This window comes from Pyrgilauda ruficollis, unplaced genomic scaffold, assembly GCF_017590135.1.
Source record: "Pyrgilauda ruficollis isolate IOZ18807 unplaced genomic scaffold, ASM1759013v1 scaffold5, whole genome shotgun sequence".
NCBI classification, from domain to species: domain Eukaryota; kingdom Metazoa; phylum Chordata; class Aves; order Passeriformes; family Passeridae; genus Pyrgilauda; species Pyrgilauda ruficollis.
The window spans coordinates 6307693-6326759 of record NW_024526599.1 but is presented as its reverse complement, the minus strand read 5'-3'; the positions used below and the strand labels follow the sequence as shown (position 1 = coordinate 6326759).

At 38.1% G+C, this 19067-nt stretch overlaps 1 protein-coding gene across 5 annotated transcripts in view; it reads right to left on the bottom strand.

Moving 5' to 3' along the window:
- The window catches only part of GRIA2 (glutamate ionotropic receptor AMPA type subunit 2), an 87127-nt gene that overhangs the window by 45174 nt on the left and 22886 nt on the right, over window positions 1–19067 (bottom strand). For all 5 annotated transcript variants that reach the window (XM_041479842.1, XM_041479840.1, XM_041479841.1 and 2 more), the window contains exon 3: window positions 811–1050. In XM_041479842.1, the coding sequence (XP_041335776.1) occupies window positions 811–1050 (240 nt within the window). The remainder of the gene's footprint in view (window positions 1–810; window positions 1051–19067) is intronic.

The following is a 19067-nucleotide window of genomic DNA, read 5'->3' as shown; positions in this document are numbered from 1 at the left end:
ATTTAACTCTGACAAACGAACACACAGAAAAGTCACAAAATAGCCTCTTTAAAGGGAACAGGAGTGGGTAAGATAGAAGAAAGATAGCCAAGGTCTACTAGGTGAGGACAACCTGAAAATAGAATGATAACAATGGAATTCCAGAAAAACCAATCAAAAACCCCACCTTTTCTGGATAAAACTGCTTCTTCTTAGAAAACTAACTGATATACCACAATTTGCCAGTGACATTTTCAAGTTCATAAACTGTTACAGTATTTCTACTACAGCCATAAAAGAGCATGAGAAGGCTGTAGGGTGGAGTTAATTGATCCTGAGCAATGGGTTTAGCAACATCAACAATAAAATCTAAGCTAAACAGAGGCGAGGAACTTGATACCAAAAGCAGTCTCCAAATCTGCATCCAAGATTTATTGCTTGCTTGGTGCCCAACTACAGACTGCATACATGAAGTGAATCTGTGGTGGCAGACAGCCCTTCATGCTTAGATTTTTTTGTCTCCTTAGATGTTTCTTTAACAAAAAAAGAAAAAACTTTACATATAAACTGTTTTACAGCATGTGGCTAATCTCACATTGCTTAACAGTTACAATTCTATTAATGCATACCATAAAAATTTCATTCTCATTTGAACAATTTTGTTTCTGTCCCAAAAGCTCATTTCTAAATGCAAGAAACACTTGATTCAATTACACTTATGCTGGTTGGAGGTAAATATTTCATCTGTTATTTACTTATCTAATATGAATTCCAGATTTCAACGAGATACACCTGCCAAACAGGGTGCAGGTAAAAAGTACCACACCTTACCTCTGTCACTGTCATACAAATATGCAAACTTGGTCCACTGATAGTATTCGATCAAGCTAAGAAGAGCTCCCTTGAGGTCAGGTCTCATCTGAATGACAAAGGGATGTGTTCCATCTGTTGGGAAGCTGGGAGTTATGAAGGAGACATGAAGAGTCCCACAGAATGATGTTATGGTATTTACAGACTTCTTGTCATAGAATCCAAAAATAGCAAAGACTCCTCTTGAAAATTGGGAGCAGACTAGAAAGAAGAAAGACAGAAAATTAGTGGAAGAATTTATTTTAAAAAATTATTGAAAACTCTATAATGTATATATTTATGAGAAATGTATGTCTGAAAAGTATCTGATCACAAAAATATCAGGCAAAAAAAGTAATACTCTACTATGGAGATAATTTGTTAGAATTATTAATCAGTAATATAAAATCTACACTAGAAAATACAAAACCAGAAAGTATCAGTGGTGCACACTCCTAGATGATAAATGTAGAAATAAAACTCACCAACTTACTCTTAAATTCAATTTATGTTGTAAAGAACAGTGATGACAGACATCAATAGCAGTTGCAATTCAAAAAATGAGACATTATGACCACACATAGCATTATGGAAATAGATAATGCTTTGTCACGTTAAAAATAAACGGCCTCTGAGGTTAAGACTCACCGAGCTTTCTACAAAATACTTTAAATAACTTTCCATCTGTGGAAACACAAAGCCAAAACTAAACCCAAATCTTTCAAGAGCAGTAAGAAGTCCATTTGCTTTAAAACCTTCCTGTATCAAAGCATTATTTTAATTCCTGCTTTGTAGGACTCAGCAAAAGCTGGTTCTTCTGGATGACACTCGCGGTCATGTTGCAGGAAGAATAACCTCATAGGTGTAAATAACATGCTGATTATTCACTTTTTATCTGGAGACAATTCAAGCCAGTTGATGAATGTGACCACGACAGCCTGTGCAAAAGAGCTGGTTCTTCTGGGCTATTTTTTCCTTTGAGACTGCAGGGTATACTAGTCCCTAAGTTCTAAACTCAGGGTACAAGAAGGAAATATTAATCTCTGACTAATTCACACTTATCACTTATGCATTCTTTGGTTTGCAGAGTCACCTTGAACAAGACACATCCTTCCAGAGACACCTGACCTGCTTATAGATAGAAATCACAGTGTAATAGATGCTAATTTTTCCCAGCCATTTAGTGCACTAATCCTTGAATATAATTCATATAAGGGCAAAAATAAGTTGGTTTATTTTTAGAATTTCCTAGATTTGAACTAATAACATATTTTTATCTTTCAAAGTGATTGTATCTTTATTTTTTAAATCGTGTTTCTTTTTTAAAAATATTATCCCTTTATGCCTGTTACTACTCATTGCTATATTCTTTCCATGGCTTTGCCTAGGTATCTATGCTACCACTCATCTCTCACGCCCTAATTATTCCTCTACTCCAATTAAAAGCATCTAAACAGGATGAGTGAAATTCTGAGTCTGCCACTTTTAAGTTTTCACCTATTAACTTTAATTAGGTCAGAATATTGCCTCAGGCGAGAAAATACAAGTGATTAAAGAACTTGATGAGTAACACCTCTTTATAAAAGGATACTGCAGGTTTTACAGGGCTAGAGTACAAGATGGTCAAACCTTTTCCATTCTAACTACAAATCATTACAGAATCATAGAATTGTTTTGAGTGGAAAAGACCATTAAGATCAGAGTTCAACCATTAACTTGGCACTGCAAAGACTGTCACCAAAACATGTCCTGAAGTACCACATCTCAAATCTTTTAATGACACCCATGATAGTTACTAAACAGCTTCCCTGGGACAATTGTTCCAATGCCTCCCAACCCCTCCCATGAAGAAATTTTTCCTAATATCCAGTCTAAATATCCTCTATCCTAACTTGAGGCCATTTCCTCTTCTGTTTCTTGTTATCTGAGAGCAGGCCAACTTCCACATTGGTACGCCCTCCTTCCAGGCAGTTGTAGAGACTGATAAGGTCTCCTCTGAGCCTCCTTTGCTCCATGCTAAATATCCCCAGCTCCTCCAATTGGTCCTCACACAACTTGTGCTCCAGACCCTTCCCGAGGTCCGTTTCCCTTCTCTGGACACGTTCCAGCACCTCAGTGTCCTTCCTGTAGTGAGGGGCCCAGAAGTGGACACAGGATTTGAGGTTCAACCTCACCAGTGCCGAGTACAGAGGGACAATCACTGCCCTGGTCCTGCTGGCCACGCTATTGCTGATCCAGGCCAGGATCCACTGGCCTTCTTGGCCCCCTGGGCACACGCTGGCTCATGTTTGGCTGCTGTTGACCAGCATCTCCAGGTCCTTTTCCATCGGGCAGCTTTCCAGCTCCTCTTCCCCCAGCCTGTAATGCTGTGTGGGGTTGTTGTGAGCCAAGAGCCAAGGTTTCGCCTTGTTGAACCTCATACAAGTGGCCTCGGCCCATCAATCCAACCTGTGCAGATCCCTCTGTGGAGCCTTCCAGCCCTCCAGCAGATCAACATGCCCACCCAGCTTGGTGTCCTCTGCAAACTAACTGAGAGTGCACTTGATCCTCTCATCCAGATGGTTGATGAACACATCGAACAGGCTGGCCTCAACACTGTGTCCTGGGAGACACCACTTGTGACCGGCTGCCAGCTGGACGGAACTCCATGCATCACTGCTCTCTGGGCCTGACCATCCAGCCAGCTTTTTACTCCTTCAAGCCATAAGCAGTCAGTTTCTCCAGGAGAACGCTGTGGAAAATGGTGTCAAAGGCAGGTAGACAAGATTCACAGCCTTTCCCCCACCCACCAAGAGGGTTGTCTTGCCATAGGAGATCAGGCTAGACGAGCAGAACATGCCTTTCACAAATCTGTGCTGGCTGAGCCTGATCACCTGTTTGACCTGCATGTGCCTTGTGACATTCAAGATGACCCCAGCACCAAGGTTTGACTGACAGGCCAGGCAGATGGGTGTCACCTTTGCTAATTTCCAGACAACAGGACCTCCACAGTCTTAGCAGACTTGATGTCAAGTCAACTGATCCATGACCAAAAAAAACCTCAAAAATCAAAATTCTACTGATGACACCAGGCATAGAGCCAGGTATTGATCTGCTGGCTTGCTGTTTTTTTCTGTTCCTTCTCTCATCTTCTCTATACCTAGAAGGATAGAGGAAAATGCCACTTGTGCTCCTGATCCCACAATCAGTTGTCCCAAGTCCCTCTCAGAGAAGTTGTCCCAAGTTGTCTCAAGCTCTCAGAGACGCTTCAGGGATTTGGAACAGTCTTCAGGGACTTGGTCAGACTTCTTGTAGCCACTTCATTACAGATTGAAAAAAATCAATCAAGGATAATCAAGCAAAGGTAGTATTCAGGGCAGGAAGGTTTCCCTTCATGTCTTAAACCCAAGCCCCAAGGAGGCAGGGCTGGTTGGCATAAGGTGCCTTCTGTTCCCTTCAGAGGGGACTCTCCTATGGAAATGACCCATCTTTTTTCTTTATGGAAGCAGCTTTGATGCAGAGCATAGGCCAACCTCAGCAACATCTCCATGCTGGATGAATCAGTGTCCTTGTTATTGTTCAGCTTCCCTTGCAGAGACTCAGATCTGTTATGGGAGGTCACCTGGGAAGGTGGGGCAGTCACAGAGGAGACAGCTACACCAGGCAGGAACCTGTCACCATCGCCCCCTATCCCTTAAGTCACTGTGTTCACCCAGGCAGAGAGAGGAAAGGGAATCCTCTGTGTCATGAATCCAGTCTGCCTGTCCAGCCTGTGCCAGGGAAAGCAGGTAGATTTTGGTCCCTGTCTCTCTCTCTCTCTCTCCCTACTACTCCTCAACCCGCTCACCTCCCAGAACTCTGTCACTGAGCACAGAGGAGTTCCCCTGCCTAGGCACACCTCCCTGTTGCTGGTCAGTACTGCTAAGAGCAGGCTCCACCCTCCAGCCCCACACCTGTGTAGCAGCATGTTCCCATCAGAGCCCTGTCTCTGGGCAGCTGTGTCATGTTGGACAAAGGTTTCTGAAAAAGGCTGTGAATTTTCTGAATAGCTTTACTGTTTAAGTTACTGGAACTCCCTGTTCTATTCCACATCATTATACTCTCGCTGAGGCAAAACCAACTCACTACCTCCCCACACACTCATGAATAATTGTTTCCCATGTGCAGCAAAGGCTAAATACCACCTGAACTTGCTACAATAAAGGAATTAATGCCTCATAACTCACCTTCAAAAATGCACATAAAAATAGATCATCAGTTTACTTCTGGATTCCTGGATGAGAATCTTGCAAAGACTGTTACTTGTACACTACTGTGACCTTCTGAATTAAACCATTTTAATACTGCATATAAGGTGACAGAGACAACAGTCTCATCAAAGGACCACTGAAAAATAAAAATGTTTTATGTCACTACTGCCAACACCTGGGATGCATTTCTCCTGTCACACTGCTTTTCTTCCATCACCAGTCAGAGATTTTAGGCACAGGAGGAATAATGTTCCCTACAGCAGCCAACAACCAAAATCTGAAAACAATAGGTGATGTCTTTTCAGAATCAGCACCCATCCTCTCCTCACCTTCCTGACACTGGAGACCTTTATCTTGACTCATGAGTTTTCTCACTTTTTCTCTGCCTATCTTTTCCTCTGCATGCTGGGGACAGAGGAGAGAGTGAGTGGTGGGGCAGGTGGTAGAGTTAGCCCATGAGAGGGTAAAAGGTGTTATTCCACCTTCCACCCAACAGGACAGACCTCTACATACCGCTGGCCTGTGCGCCACTGTCCCTCTTCAGTGATACAGACATGCACCCACTCTACTCTCTTCAGAAGACAACTGCTATTCTTTCCAGCTGAACATCCTCCCTGACAAGGCACAAAATCACACCACCTCTCATCACAACTTACTTAAGCACAGCATTGGATTAATACAGTGAACAACTCTCTGTTTAATAGTCTATACACCTGAGAAATCATCAGTCCTTACATACATGTGTCTTCTTCTGAGGAAGGTTGGTAAAATTGGAATTTTGATCTCTCCTGCACAAAGTGAAAGACAAGTAAAAAGCACCACCTCCATCTAGGAAAGTCATGTCACTGCAGTTCTAAGTACCTAGAGGAGCTGAAGTTTAAAAGCTGAATTACATACACACAGAGGTAAACAATCCCAACAAATATGGTAAAAGCAAAAACATTTAATATTTTTAAAATTATTATGAAACCTGCAAAACAGATACAATGTCTCATTTAATTCACCCAAGGATCCTCTAATGTGAGATAAAAATCTCTCCAACACAAATCTTCAAGTATGGACATAACTCACATCTGGGTCAGCCAGAAAAATCAGGATCAACTATAATCCAGGTAAAAATAAATTTTCATCAGCAGTGATCGGTGTCACAATGTCACTCAGAAAAACCTCAGTGTTGTGCTTTTCTCTGTGAAATTCCACTGAAGGTAAGTGGGCAGGCACCTATGCTATGTAATAAAAACAGACTACAAATAAGCATTTAAACTTTGTCTAAAGACAAATTCTTGCAATTCTTATGGGGTTTTTTTTGTCTTTTAGGAGCAGAAAGAAAAAGAAGGGACGGTATTTCCAAATAAAATGGTGACCAGGCAGACAATGCAGAAACTGCAACTGTTTTTGGCAGGATTCCCACCTCAGACTAAATCTACAGTCATGTTGCTATTGCTGGAAGACATTCGTTTTATAATGGTGAATCACAAGCTGTTCACAATTATTAGAGTAAAAAAAAATTCATGATGATTAGGACTCATAAGCCACTAAAATATGAAAGATCTATTTCATTAATGACATTAGAACCAACAGCCAGGATTCATTTCTTTCAAGCTCTCCTATATGAATTGGAATTTTTTTGGGTTTATGGGGCTCTTTTTAGAAATAGTCTATGGCTTACTTAGCAACAAGAGGGGAAGAATATAGTAAGCACCTTCTGTGATCACTTTTCTAAAGAGATTCTCCTAGAATGGCAAATAACTGTGAATTCCAAGAAACAAGGTAAATAAAGATTCTTGAGAGGCTTTTGTTTCAGTTAAGGTTTAAGTATTTTATATTTGACTTTTGTTCTACAAACATAGTCAGGCACAAACCTAGCTTGCCTTTGTTTTCCAGAGCACTAAAAAGGTGCTCTAGACTTTTATTCCAAAAGTTAGGGGCCAGATTTGTTCAACAACAAAATTAAGCTTAAGCCTGCAATGAGAAATAGTTGCCCTGACAGAGGGTGGCCAAAACTGCTTGCTCCATTATTAAACTCTTCCATTGTTATCTACATCTGCTGCTTCTTAGAACTCCTTTGTGCCACTCATAACTTTTCCTCTTCCCCACCTTCTCCATTTCACTATTCTGTTTTGTCAGTGAACTCTATAAGCAGGATAACCTGATATTTACCTCTGTGGTAATAACTGGTTCTTCAGAACAAAGAAATACAGCACTACACACTCTTTGCCTCTCATCTACAACATACCTCTGCGATGCATGCCATCCTAAATCCAAAGCTCAGGAAGTGCCAACTGAAGAGTACACTTGCAAATTACAAATATGTTAAGCTTTACACAGTGAAGTGACTCCAGTGAAGGAATGACAGTTTGTTTGTCTTCAGCTGAAGAACTGAATCATTAAATCACATAGAAACAGTTGGATTTGTACACATATGCTTAGAAACTCTTTCTGATTAAGCTCTCCCAAACCAAGATTTTCTTCCTTCAGTATTCTCCAAAGGGAAAATAATGAACCTAATAATTGTTTACATTCCAATTGGAAAAAGGAAACTAGCAAAGTGCAAATTACTTACTGAAACAAATGTCTAATACTACCTGCTTACAGTAAATTTCCAAACACTGGTATCATAACTCTTGACATATTATTGAATTTTTATTTATGAGAATTTTGATGCTTGGTTTCTGTCCAAAGATGAAAATTTAAAATGATAAAGTATATGCCATTTGGTGCTTCGATTTCAAATGCTGTCCAGTATTAATGTGACTTTATATATTATTCTATTGTAATACCTTGGTTTATTATTAGTGCTAGCAACACTAGCATAGGGAAATAAGTATTCAGTGCAATAATTTAATCACACACAATGCAATAATCATTCTCTTACTTCTACGAGAAAGAAACTACAGCATAAGCATAAAGAAAGAGTCAAGCACTGCGTCTCCAAAAGAGACCGAAACACAAAGGCAACACTCATTGGTTTGAAAAGTTGATAGATGAGTCAGAAGCAGCCAGGAACAAGATGTAGAAAGTGAATGCCCAGTTTACACAATCATTTCAGCTTCTGAAAGACCATGTTATGAATAAGCAGACAGTGAAAAAGAACAATAGATGGAACAAAAAATAAGCAGGAACCACAGAGAAAAGAAAGAATTCACATATGATTGAAACTGTATCAGAAAATCATTGTGAAAATAAAACAAGTATGGATTGCTTCCAAAGCTATTACAAAAACTGCAGCACAGCAGACAGCATATTGCATATACTTTCCTAGACTAAAAAACATTTTTTCAGCTAATATTATAGAAATAGCCTGCATGGTCTATTTTAGCCATTCAGATTCTACGATTACCTCCTAGATATAAGCTTCCCCTCAGGAAGATTGAATAAGGCATAAGGAATCACCCAAGTCCATCCAGGGGGATATTTAGAATCATGAAAAAAGTAAGCTTTAAGCAAAAAAACCTGAGATAGAACTATTTTTTTCTAAAGGCCATGGTAGGCTAACTGAAATTGGTAAGAAAACTTGAAAGAAAGAAAATTGGTAAGTTCCCAAAGGCTCAGAGAAGAGCAAAATAACTGAAAGACAACAGATCAGAGCTTCATGGTAACATTCAATGAAACACAGGGCACAGAACCCAAATAAAGGCTGGCATTTTAACATTCCAAGATACCCTTTACCAAAACTGAGAGGCAATCAATGCCAATTAAAAAAATTAATGGCAATCAGAACTAGAAATGTGCTATACTTCTGGATAACAAAACATTGAATTATACTGAAAAGACCTTCTCTTTTATCTCTGCAAATTTTAATTCCAGCCCTGACAAATGTGGAGTTTTATCTTATTTTAATCATTTAAGAAAAGCTGCCCAAAATTATAGCCATTCAATACTGACCTAAAGCGTGCATTTTCCTCTTTGCAGATTGTTCATACACATATCTTATGGCTAAGAAAACCCCAAAACAAACCAGATCTCATTGGGAAAGGTGATCATTGAGCTCACACACAAAGAATGATGTGGAGCTCGTAAATACTTTAGCAATGATCCCCCTCACCTCCACACTCAGCATTAATGCAGAAAACACAACTTACAGCAACAGACAGGGAGTTCACAAGCCATCAGTCTGTACCAGAATGGGGGGCTCAGTTTTTCACTGACTAGGGAAATTCTCACAGCCTTAAAGACTGCAAAAGGAAGAATTTAAATCCTGAAGCTGAAATGTCTGTAGAGGACAATCCTGGCGGAGCAGATACAAACGATTTTTTTGCACCTTTCCTGGCAGAAATGCCATCCTCAGTTATTGCTACAACCTGAACTGTTTGCTCAGAGATTATGCAACTGAATGGAACTTTCCACACCTTGTTATTAGCAAAAGCAACTTTGATCATTTTTTAAAATTGAACTCAAAACCTGGTTTGTTGCAGTAGAAAACAAGCTCAAAAGAGGAGAGGCAGATTAATCTATTTCAACTGGCCATTCGTACTTCACACTGAGGAAAGAAACTTTGTGCCAATATGGGATATTTTAAGTGAGCACAAAAAAGCCTTCAAGAAGTTAGTAGCCATCTGTCAGGAAAGTACATGATGATAGGCACAGCTTCTCTGTATGCTAATGCTGCAATAATGAAGGTGGTAAATAAACATCATGTTCACAATGAAACAACAGGTCAGAAAAACAGTCTGTTTCAATGACAGTTGCATTCAATTACACAGTGTTTGGCAGTGCACTGTAAAGCATTTGAAGATCTTTTTCATTGCTAGGACAATTACCATGATGCAAAGGAAATCATTACAAACACCGTTGAAAAGAATCACGTTAAAACTATTATGTTCTTACGAATCAAATAAGATTCCTGGAATAAAATTTAAATGCAAGTCTCCTCATGAAAGAAAAAAAAAAAGTTCATATTCCACAAAATTATTACACAATTCTTTACTGTTAGGATCCTAGTGTATTTGTCCAAATCTCCATTTTCCCCAGCTGAAGGAGATATAATGTTTCCTGAACCCCAAATACAGCAACCTGGGAATGCTATTAAATAACAGAAATACAACTTCATCTGGTCTCCAAAATCCTGATATTCTTCAGGAAGTTTCTCTCCCCTACCTCCTTTCTCTCCTCCTGCCACCCAAATAAAAACCATTCTGTTTCCATCTGATTATACAAACTTTAAGTCAATCAATTTCCTTCAAATCTAAGAACTCACTTTGCTAATATACCCGGCTAGCTTTCTGACTATGTTTTTACCTTTCCCAACAATAACAGCCTTGCAGTAATAGAGAATTTAGAGTGTCCAACAAAGTATTACCTCCTAGATGTAGAAGCAGATAATCAAACCTAAGATGAAGCTACTGGCTTTTTGCAGCCACAGTGCAAGTCATGGAGAAGTCATCTATTTCAGGGCCAGGCTTGCTTTGTTCAATCAGCATAACTCTACTGAATTTAACAGAGCCAATATAATTTATCCCAACTAAAAATGTAATTCTCCATTTTTAGCATAACCATTTTCACACATATTTTCAAACCAGAAATATTATATACAACAGAATAGTCATCATCTCCTCTTCCCCTTAATCAGCATTGCTGGAAGCATCCCATTTCTACATTTCATTAAACTAATCATATTCCAGTTCCCAAGAAAATGTCATTGTGTAAAACTGTCTTTGAAAAATTGTAAAAGGATTTGGAAAGAGATATAATTAACTTGGTAGGCAAAAGTACTTCTTGTTAAAATGTTGACAGATTGGGATTCAATTTATCAACTTGTTTTTCTTTAATTGAGTTAGAAGGACCAACCATCACTCCTGTACAGATTGTCCAACACCATCTAAAAGGAAGCGTGGCTTCAGCACAGAGTTTCTTTGTCAGGATGGGAATAGCTATGACAAAAGACTCTGGGGTTACCTCATAAGGATAAAAAGAAATAAATCTGGAACAAATCTTAAGGAAACTGCTGTAAGGAATAAAGAGGATTTCATGATCAGAGAAAGTACAGCAGAAGATATGGAAGTGATCTATTACTTCTGAAGAAGGCTCCATATTACATTTTTAAAGGAATAAAATGTGATTTTCCAACTGGCCACTACTGACCTGCCACACATCTTATTCTGAGGAAGTCAGTTTAGACCTGTTTATTGCTTACATATCTCTGTCTGAAATGATGCAGCTGGGAGCATATTTCCTTCACCCTGCACGTGCCAGCCTATGCCTTGTCACTCCAGCATGGCCAGCACTGCAGCACACAGCTGTTCCACAGCCTGTCACACCCAGCCTAAGCTCCCCTCCCTCCAGACAGCTGAACCTGATTTGCAAGTAAATTATCTAACTAAAATTTTTGGCACAACTCTGCTGAGAGGAATATCTCACAAAAACTCATGACTAAAAGTAACAGTAATAAAGACAATTTCCTATGCTGTCATGGGTCTAACAGCTTCTATTCCTCATAGGAATAATGATGGATCTCTGCCACCTGAAACAACTTCCACCCAGCATTGTTCCAGCCTAAACCACTGACCTACATTAAAGTAGGCTTCATGTGGTTCTTTTGGTGACATTTTCGCAGTACTTCCAGACACAGTCTTACTTCCTGCAACATCTTATGGATTTATGACACTCATTGACATAATCAGCTGTTAACCTAATTGGTCAGGCTTTATTTGTATTTAGAAATGGTCCAGTAGTTACATCACACACCTTCCTATCTGCATGCCCTATTTTTCACTGACTGTAGAAGTAAGAGAAACATAATTTATTTGGGAAGTATTCAAAGAGCATTTAATAAACATTATTAGTAATACAAATCAGAAAAGCAGTAAGATCCTCTTAATTAGGTCACTCTAGTGAACAGCTGTTTGTCCTGATTATATGACTTATTTAATTAAGAGAAGAACTTATTGAATAATAAGGCAGCAAGGAGAGCTTTAAAATGATAAAGTAAAATGAGCACACATTGCAAATATATTATGGACATTCCTTGCCTCTCCTTTGTCCATTGCTTTAATCTTCAATAACTTGATGCACGTCAAAATGCATTAAAAGTTTCAAATTTTTTTAAAATTTATTTAGGGTTGGCTGATTAACTCCTTAACCAAACTTGCAAAGATGTGATACAGCACATCACTACCAGTTTAAAAAAGCAATGATCCATCCTTATGCTTCACTGTGACTGAGATTATACTCCCAGATTTTTTCTGTGTTCAGATCTCACAGAAGTGGGGTCAATTAGTTTAATGACATTTTACACTGTTTATCCTCTATGTTTTGCCTATATTACCTGAGCTAATTTGAGCACCTACATTGTACTGCAAGCTATGTATAGATATGCATATACACCACATCAAACTAAAAATAAAATAATTTCTAGAGGGAACTTGTGCAACATCTAAATCAGCATGAAAAAACGTTCCCACTCAGCACTGAAACAGTGTCAGAGTCACATTATCTGTGCCTTTAATTTCTCTATTGCAAACCTCCTGCTATATTATGCATGTTCTCTCTATCTTTACATATAAATTATGTACGTTCTAAATATATGTTTTGCAGAGACTTACAGGATTACTAGATTTGGCTTTATAAAAATATCCCATTCACCCACCCTCACTGCCATTTCAGTGGTGAGCCCAAGTCACCACAATAAAAAAAATCCCAAAACAACAGCACCAAGCCCTCCCAAAAAAACATACAAACTCCCCCACAGAGCAAAAGACATTTTATGGCCTTACAGTTACACACCACACTTCTTCCTTTAGCTGAGCAAAGCCTATCTTAATGTCAGGGAACTCTAGGATGCACATGTAAGATCAGTAATTTGTTTTTAGAAAATGAGACTTTCACCACATGTTCTTACACTTTAAAACTTTACCATAAATTACCTGAGACAAATAATCATTAAAATATTTATCAACAACTGCTTAGTATGTCTCATCTAGTAAAGCAAGTAGACTTTTCAACTTCCCTTGCAAATAGTTACCTCAAATTGACCTTGTTTATTAAGAGCTTCTAAGCATATATTAAGTCCAAAAAATTGTCTTTTCCCAGGCACACTGACATCACAGAAATGAAAATTCACTTCTCTTTTGTATCAAATATCAGAAAAAAATATTTAATATAGAGTTCTTCCAGAAAACGTTTGTTCAAGGAGAGACATCAACTTCAAGCAGCTGGTGATAAGCCCTCTAGAAATAGATTACTGACACTAGAAAGAAAATATTACCACCTGCATTGCACATCAGGAGGCCAGACAAAAGATCTAGTCTGAATTCTCCAGCCACCTGGAGACCTACTCACAGCACATCCTGCATTCTGTTCCTTCATACTGGGCCTTTAACCATGAGTTTGGTAGCAAGCAGTGCACTGCCCTCAGAGCACATGTGCAGAATGGAAAATTGCTATTGAAGGTTGAATATATTGGTTTCAAGGGTTTTACCTTAGGCTGACTTTAGGTTATCCTTGTGGACTAAATGCTCACTAGCAGTTTGATTGCATTAATGGAATTCCAGAAACTCATCCTCCAGTTCAGTTAATTCAAAAAGAATGTGTTCCTTGGGCTCCTAAACCACTCCAGAATAAGAAATAAGCAGCAGAGCCAGGGCTGATTAGGAAACTTCCTTGAAATATTCTACTCTGAATCCAAACAGAATTATTCAGGTGGAGACACTCATGTATTCCGATGGTATGAAAAACATATTTCCATTTGAACATAAGTAAAATTTGATGTGATGGGATAGCACTAGAACTGGTTACAGTAGGCTGCATAAATTTAGTGTCCCTTGAGTATTTCAGGTTTTCACTGACAACTTGCTAAAAAGGAGTTTACACCAAGAACAGAAGTATTGAGTTTCAAGTCTTCTTTAACTTCCCGTTCTTAAGAGGTACTTGATTTTTCACGGTCACATACGTTCAGGTGGCACCAGCTCCCACAAACAAAAAAATTAAAGACTCTTTAGCCATGTTGACATCTTGCATAGCCCTGTCATTAGCCTCTGGCTTGGCAGTTTGTTTCATACCTTAATTCATAGAAAAAAAAGCTAAATGTTACCTCCCTTCTCTCCTGCTATTTTTAAAATCTCATGACTTTCAAACAAGTGTCATGATTTGGGTGTCTGTTTCATGAAGTAAGCACCAGGCACTGGCAAAATACAGTAAATCATGCTGCAGGTCTTGTAGACCGATTTGCTATACTTACAAGTGGCTGCTTAAAATTTCTAGCACTAGCCAGCTGCAGTGGTTGCTGTGCACTGCAGGGAGAGTAGTCCAGTCTTGAATAATTAGACTTCAGAGTTATAAAACACAATTAAGCTCCTACAGTTAAAAAAAAATTCTGTGACAGCTCTAACACTCTCCATCACTCTTGGAAAATCAGATCACAATTTTCATAGCTAAGAAACAACAGCTTGATCAATTGCTAAAGTTCAAATGAAACAGCTAAGACTTTTTGATCTATCTTAACAATGAAGCAAAGAATATGCTTTTTAGTGTTTCCCCTGCTTGACAGTCAGTAGCTGTTTCATATTTTGGGTGATATGGTTGGAGGGGTGCTGTATGCTTGTTGGTTTAGCATTTTTCCATAGTTTGACCAAGAAACAACATTTAGATTACTCTAAATTATGATTACCAAAAATGTTATTTATCTTTCTAAGTCACACTTCCTGCATTTAACTGAAATGTAACCTCCAATATGGTAACTTTGTTCAGGGTAATCTAGTACCTCACACTATTTGCCTGGAATAATTAGTTTTTGCTCATACAGCAGTCTAATGCTTCAGGCTTTTAAAATAGCTTCTATAAATACACCTGATCAGCATTGTAATGCAACAAAATACAGCATTTTGTAGCATATGGCACACAAGGCAGTGAAGTGAAGGGCAAGCCTAGCTCTCAGCTGAGGCATGCCACCTAGTTTGTTCCATAGCACTTATTTAACCATATGGCTCGTCCTAGGTGGCAAGGCACCACTAAAACACAGGTGTGTATTCTTTCACTTGAATTCTTGACCCATGAGACAAAGCTGAACTTAGCTCTCCTCATCCCTTATTCAGTGTCACTTCTGTTGTCTAAATTTACATAGGGTTTACCACAATAAACAAACAGAAATTGTGCATAACACTAGCAAAATACTTAACTACATCAACTACTGTTTAAAAACATTTCCCTCTGGAGAACAAAGCCTAATCTAAAACTCACTGACAGTTATATAAACCACAGAACAAGGATACATTTAAAAGAAAAATGTCTAGTGTCTGACCAACAGCAAATGGGTTCCTTGACTTCCTCTGAAACAAAGCCATCAGCATGGAATCAAAATCTCATTTATTCTGGCCCAGCCATCAGTGAGGCAAACCTGAAAATTTTAGCATGCTGCTTCTCTCCAGTCCAAGGCTCTTATTTCAGAACTGCTCTGCCTCTGATCCTCACCATCAATGTAGTCTTTCTCCCTTGCTTTCCACCTGACTATAAGAAATCTAGGCTTCATCCCTAAAGGAGCACAAATAGACAGGAAGGTTTCTGCATTCAAACACTGCCAGTTTGGCACCCTTTAATACTACATAAATCAGAAAAACCTGAAACCTATACAGACTTTTTTTGCTGCTTGCTATATTAAGTCACACTAAAAACATTGTTGATCACCTGGCTGAATCTATTACATAAAACAGTTCTGCAATTTTCACCCTTTCACCCCAGTTTCTTTTACTTTTCATTGAGCATGCTTTTCTGGGGAGACTGTGAAATGCCTTGCTTTGAAAACTACAAGTGCCTCAGTCCACCCCCTAAGAAACATGAAAAACAGCTAAAGTCAATTTCAGAACTGCCCTGAGCAGAGCTGATGTTTCAGTTCCTGAAATTGCCATTGAAAATATTTGCAAGAATCACCATTTTATTACGCAAACATGTGAAATACAGTAGCAGCTTAATCTTATTCTCACTGGAGTCATTGGAAGTTTTGCTATTTACTGAAAAAGGAAACAGATCAAACACAAGAAGCTTAATAATCCAAGCTCACTGGCCATTGTGCAAATAGCACTTGATTAATTCAAGGTACCACTGTAACATGCAGAATGGCTCTGTGCAGGAAAAAGTCTCACTCTTCACAAGGGGAGAAAAGCTTTCTGCCACAGAAACTCTGGAAATAATCCATCCTGCCCAGTGTGCCACAGCTGGGCAAAGAGTTACACGGTGGGTCTCTGTGTCCATGGCACTCTCAGGGCCCAAGGCTCCCACAGGTCCCACCTTACAGACACACAAAGTAAATCCCACTGAGAACGCAGCTCTGCAGCTGCAGCCAGCTCACTGCAGCCAGTGATGCAGCCACGAGTTCACAGCACCAGGCAGGGCAGCTCTGTCCACAGATACATTTGGTTTTAATGAATCCAGAACAAAGCTGCACTTTTATAGTCTTTGCCTCTACTAAGATATTTTAAGCAACAGCGAGAATAAATTTGTTTTGACAATGATAAATAACAGAGGGGAATAATGTCCATTTTGCTGCTATCTCCTGTCAAATAAATGCTAGTCAAATGCTTCATCAGCTCTTGCTGTGAAGACAAACTTCCAGAATGGTGGAGAAGTTTTGAATCTTTACAAGACACCTTAACCATGTGTCTTAATTCATTTATATGCAGATCCTTTCCTTCAGCAGAAAGTTTTTGTACTGTTAGCCCATGTGGCTGAACTGACTCCAGAACAAAAGGAGTAAGAACTGTTTGCTTTTAATTTGAACAATAATAAAAATGCAAATCAGATAAAAAACATTTTATAGCAGCATGAAGATTTTATATGTAGCTAGCAAATCATAAAAAGGTGCATATTTACAGGGTTTAAAAAATTGCAAGAATTATAAACAAAACATATAGTTTAGTAAACTGCAAATATAATCACACAGTATCTTGAAAGGTGACACTTAAAAGATCAATACAAAGTAAAAAAAAAAAAAAAAGGGAAAACCAAAGGAATGAGAAGTAAGGCACAATCTCTCCTTCTTTTCTCCTTAATACAGTATTTTAAAAGTACCTTATAGTGCCTTAAAAGTCATGTAAGTAGAAAGCTGTGCCAAGAGCAATTATGGAAAACTGCACTATCTGATCATAAAAATCAGGTTTGTTTTCATGACTATTACATCTGCATGCAATGCATAAGATAAATGCATATTCTGTATATTCAAAAAAATTTTAAAATTATTTTCAAATTAAAGTGAATACTTTTTATTTATTTTCAATTACTTGGCTAAATATGTACATTAAAATACTGCAGACATGTCATCCATTATGTAGTTGCCAATTGCAAGGGACACAAGTATTTTGCGTGCTTAAAAATGTAAAATATTTTGGAGTGCTTTTGTTACTAGTTTAAAAGGTTAGAATATGCATAAAATATGCTACCTAGGGACTTAAAATTAATGAATTATGTGCTGTAAGTAGGTCAAATTACATGAGCTTTCAAAAAGGAAAAATATTTTATTCCACATGACAATTCTGAAGTAGATAACAATATTAACACTTAACACTGAACAGGGATACCACACAAAAGGTTAAGCAACACTGTTGATAGCAAAAGGTTTAACCTGCTTCACACAAATATGGGAGATAAATTACTTTTAATTATATAAACATAGCTATTCACAGCTTTCCTTGAAAAATTCCAATGACAATCATGAAAGTAAAATTTGGAGCAAGCAAGAGCTAAGTACCTTAAGCAAAGGGTATCTCAAGCATTAATTATATTTTAGATAAAAAATGTGACTTGGCCTGTGTTTATCACATATACTCCATTAAAAAGCTTACTCTGTCTCAGATTCCTTTTCAGGGATACCAACTCAGACTGTGAAACACCATTAAAATGATGATTTAAAGAATAATATATCTGAAGAATTGAATAATGGTTAATTTTCTTTTACTAACAAGTTCTTTGTTTGCCCTTTTAAATTTTACAAATATGGGAGATAAATTACTTTAAATTAATTATATAAACATAGCTATTCACAGCTTTCCTTGAAAAATTCCAATGACAATCATGAAAGTAAAATTTGGAGCAAGCAAGAGCTAAGTACCTTAAGCAAAGGGTATCTCAAGCATTAATTATATTTTAGATAAAAAATGTGACTTGGCCTGTGTTTATCACATATACTCCATTAAAAAGCTTACTCTGTCTCAGATTCCTTTTCAGGGATACCAACTCAGACTGTGAAACACCATTAAAATGATGATTTAAAGAATAATATATCTGAAGAATTGAATAATGGTTAATTTTCTTTTACTAACAAGTTCTTTGTTTGCCCTTTTAAATTTTAAGTCCTTTTTATGGTAGCACTGCAGCAAGTGTTGAGTTGTAAGCTGTCCACATTGCCAACTTCTTGACTACATTCAAAAAACTTCCCAATAGTTTCATACACAAATCACAAGCAGTAGAGATGGCTAAGATTGCAAAAATCTTCTCATCTAGGTCACTCTCTGTCTTTGACCCACTCCTAACTAGACAACTCTCATCAATCATGAATGAGTCTCATGTTCAGGAGCTAAGCCATGACAGCTGTAAATGACAAAAAGTACACTGAAATTCTCTTTGGACTCTGGCATACAGGAATGAAGGAGGTTTAATTCACCTTCTTGGGAGGTTTTAAAATGCACATTAACTTTATGACTTTAGCTAGGCCATCCTAACCTTTGTTGAGTATGTGTGTGTAGACAGTCTCAGAGTTTCCATCACTGCAGAAGGAATGCCATTTAACCCACGTTATCATCACTAGTTGCTAAGCTGCACTTACTGCACAGTATCAGCAGCACATCTTTCAGGGTGGGCTGTTATGTTGAAATCCTCAGTAACATTTCAGAGAGAGCTACTTTGTGGGAGAAAAGACCTGACTCTTAAATATTTCAAATAATGGTTACAGTTAAATATGAAAGTTTTTAGATTTTTTTTTCTTTCTAGACATATTATCAGCACAAACTGCACCAGAATTAATGACACTTCATTATGACAGCATAACTCTATTGTGGATGCTCTTGCACTGCAATATTCCTTAAGAAA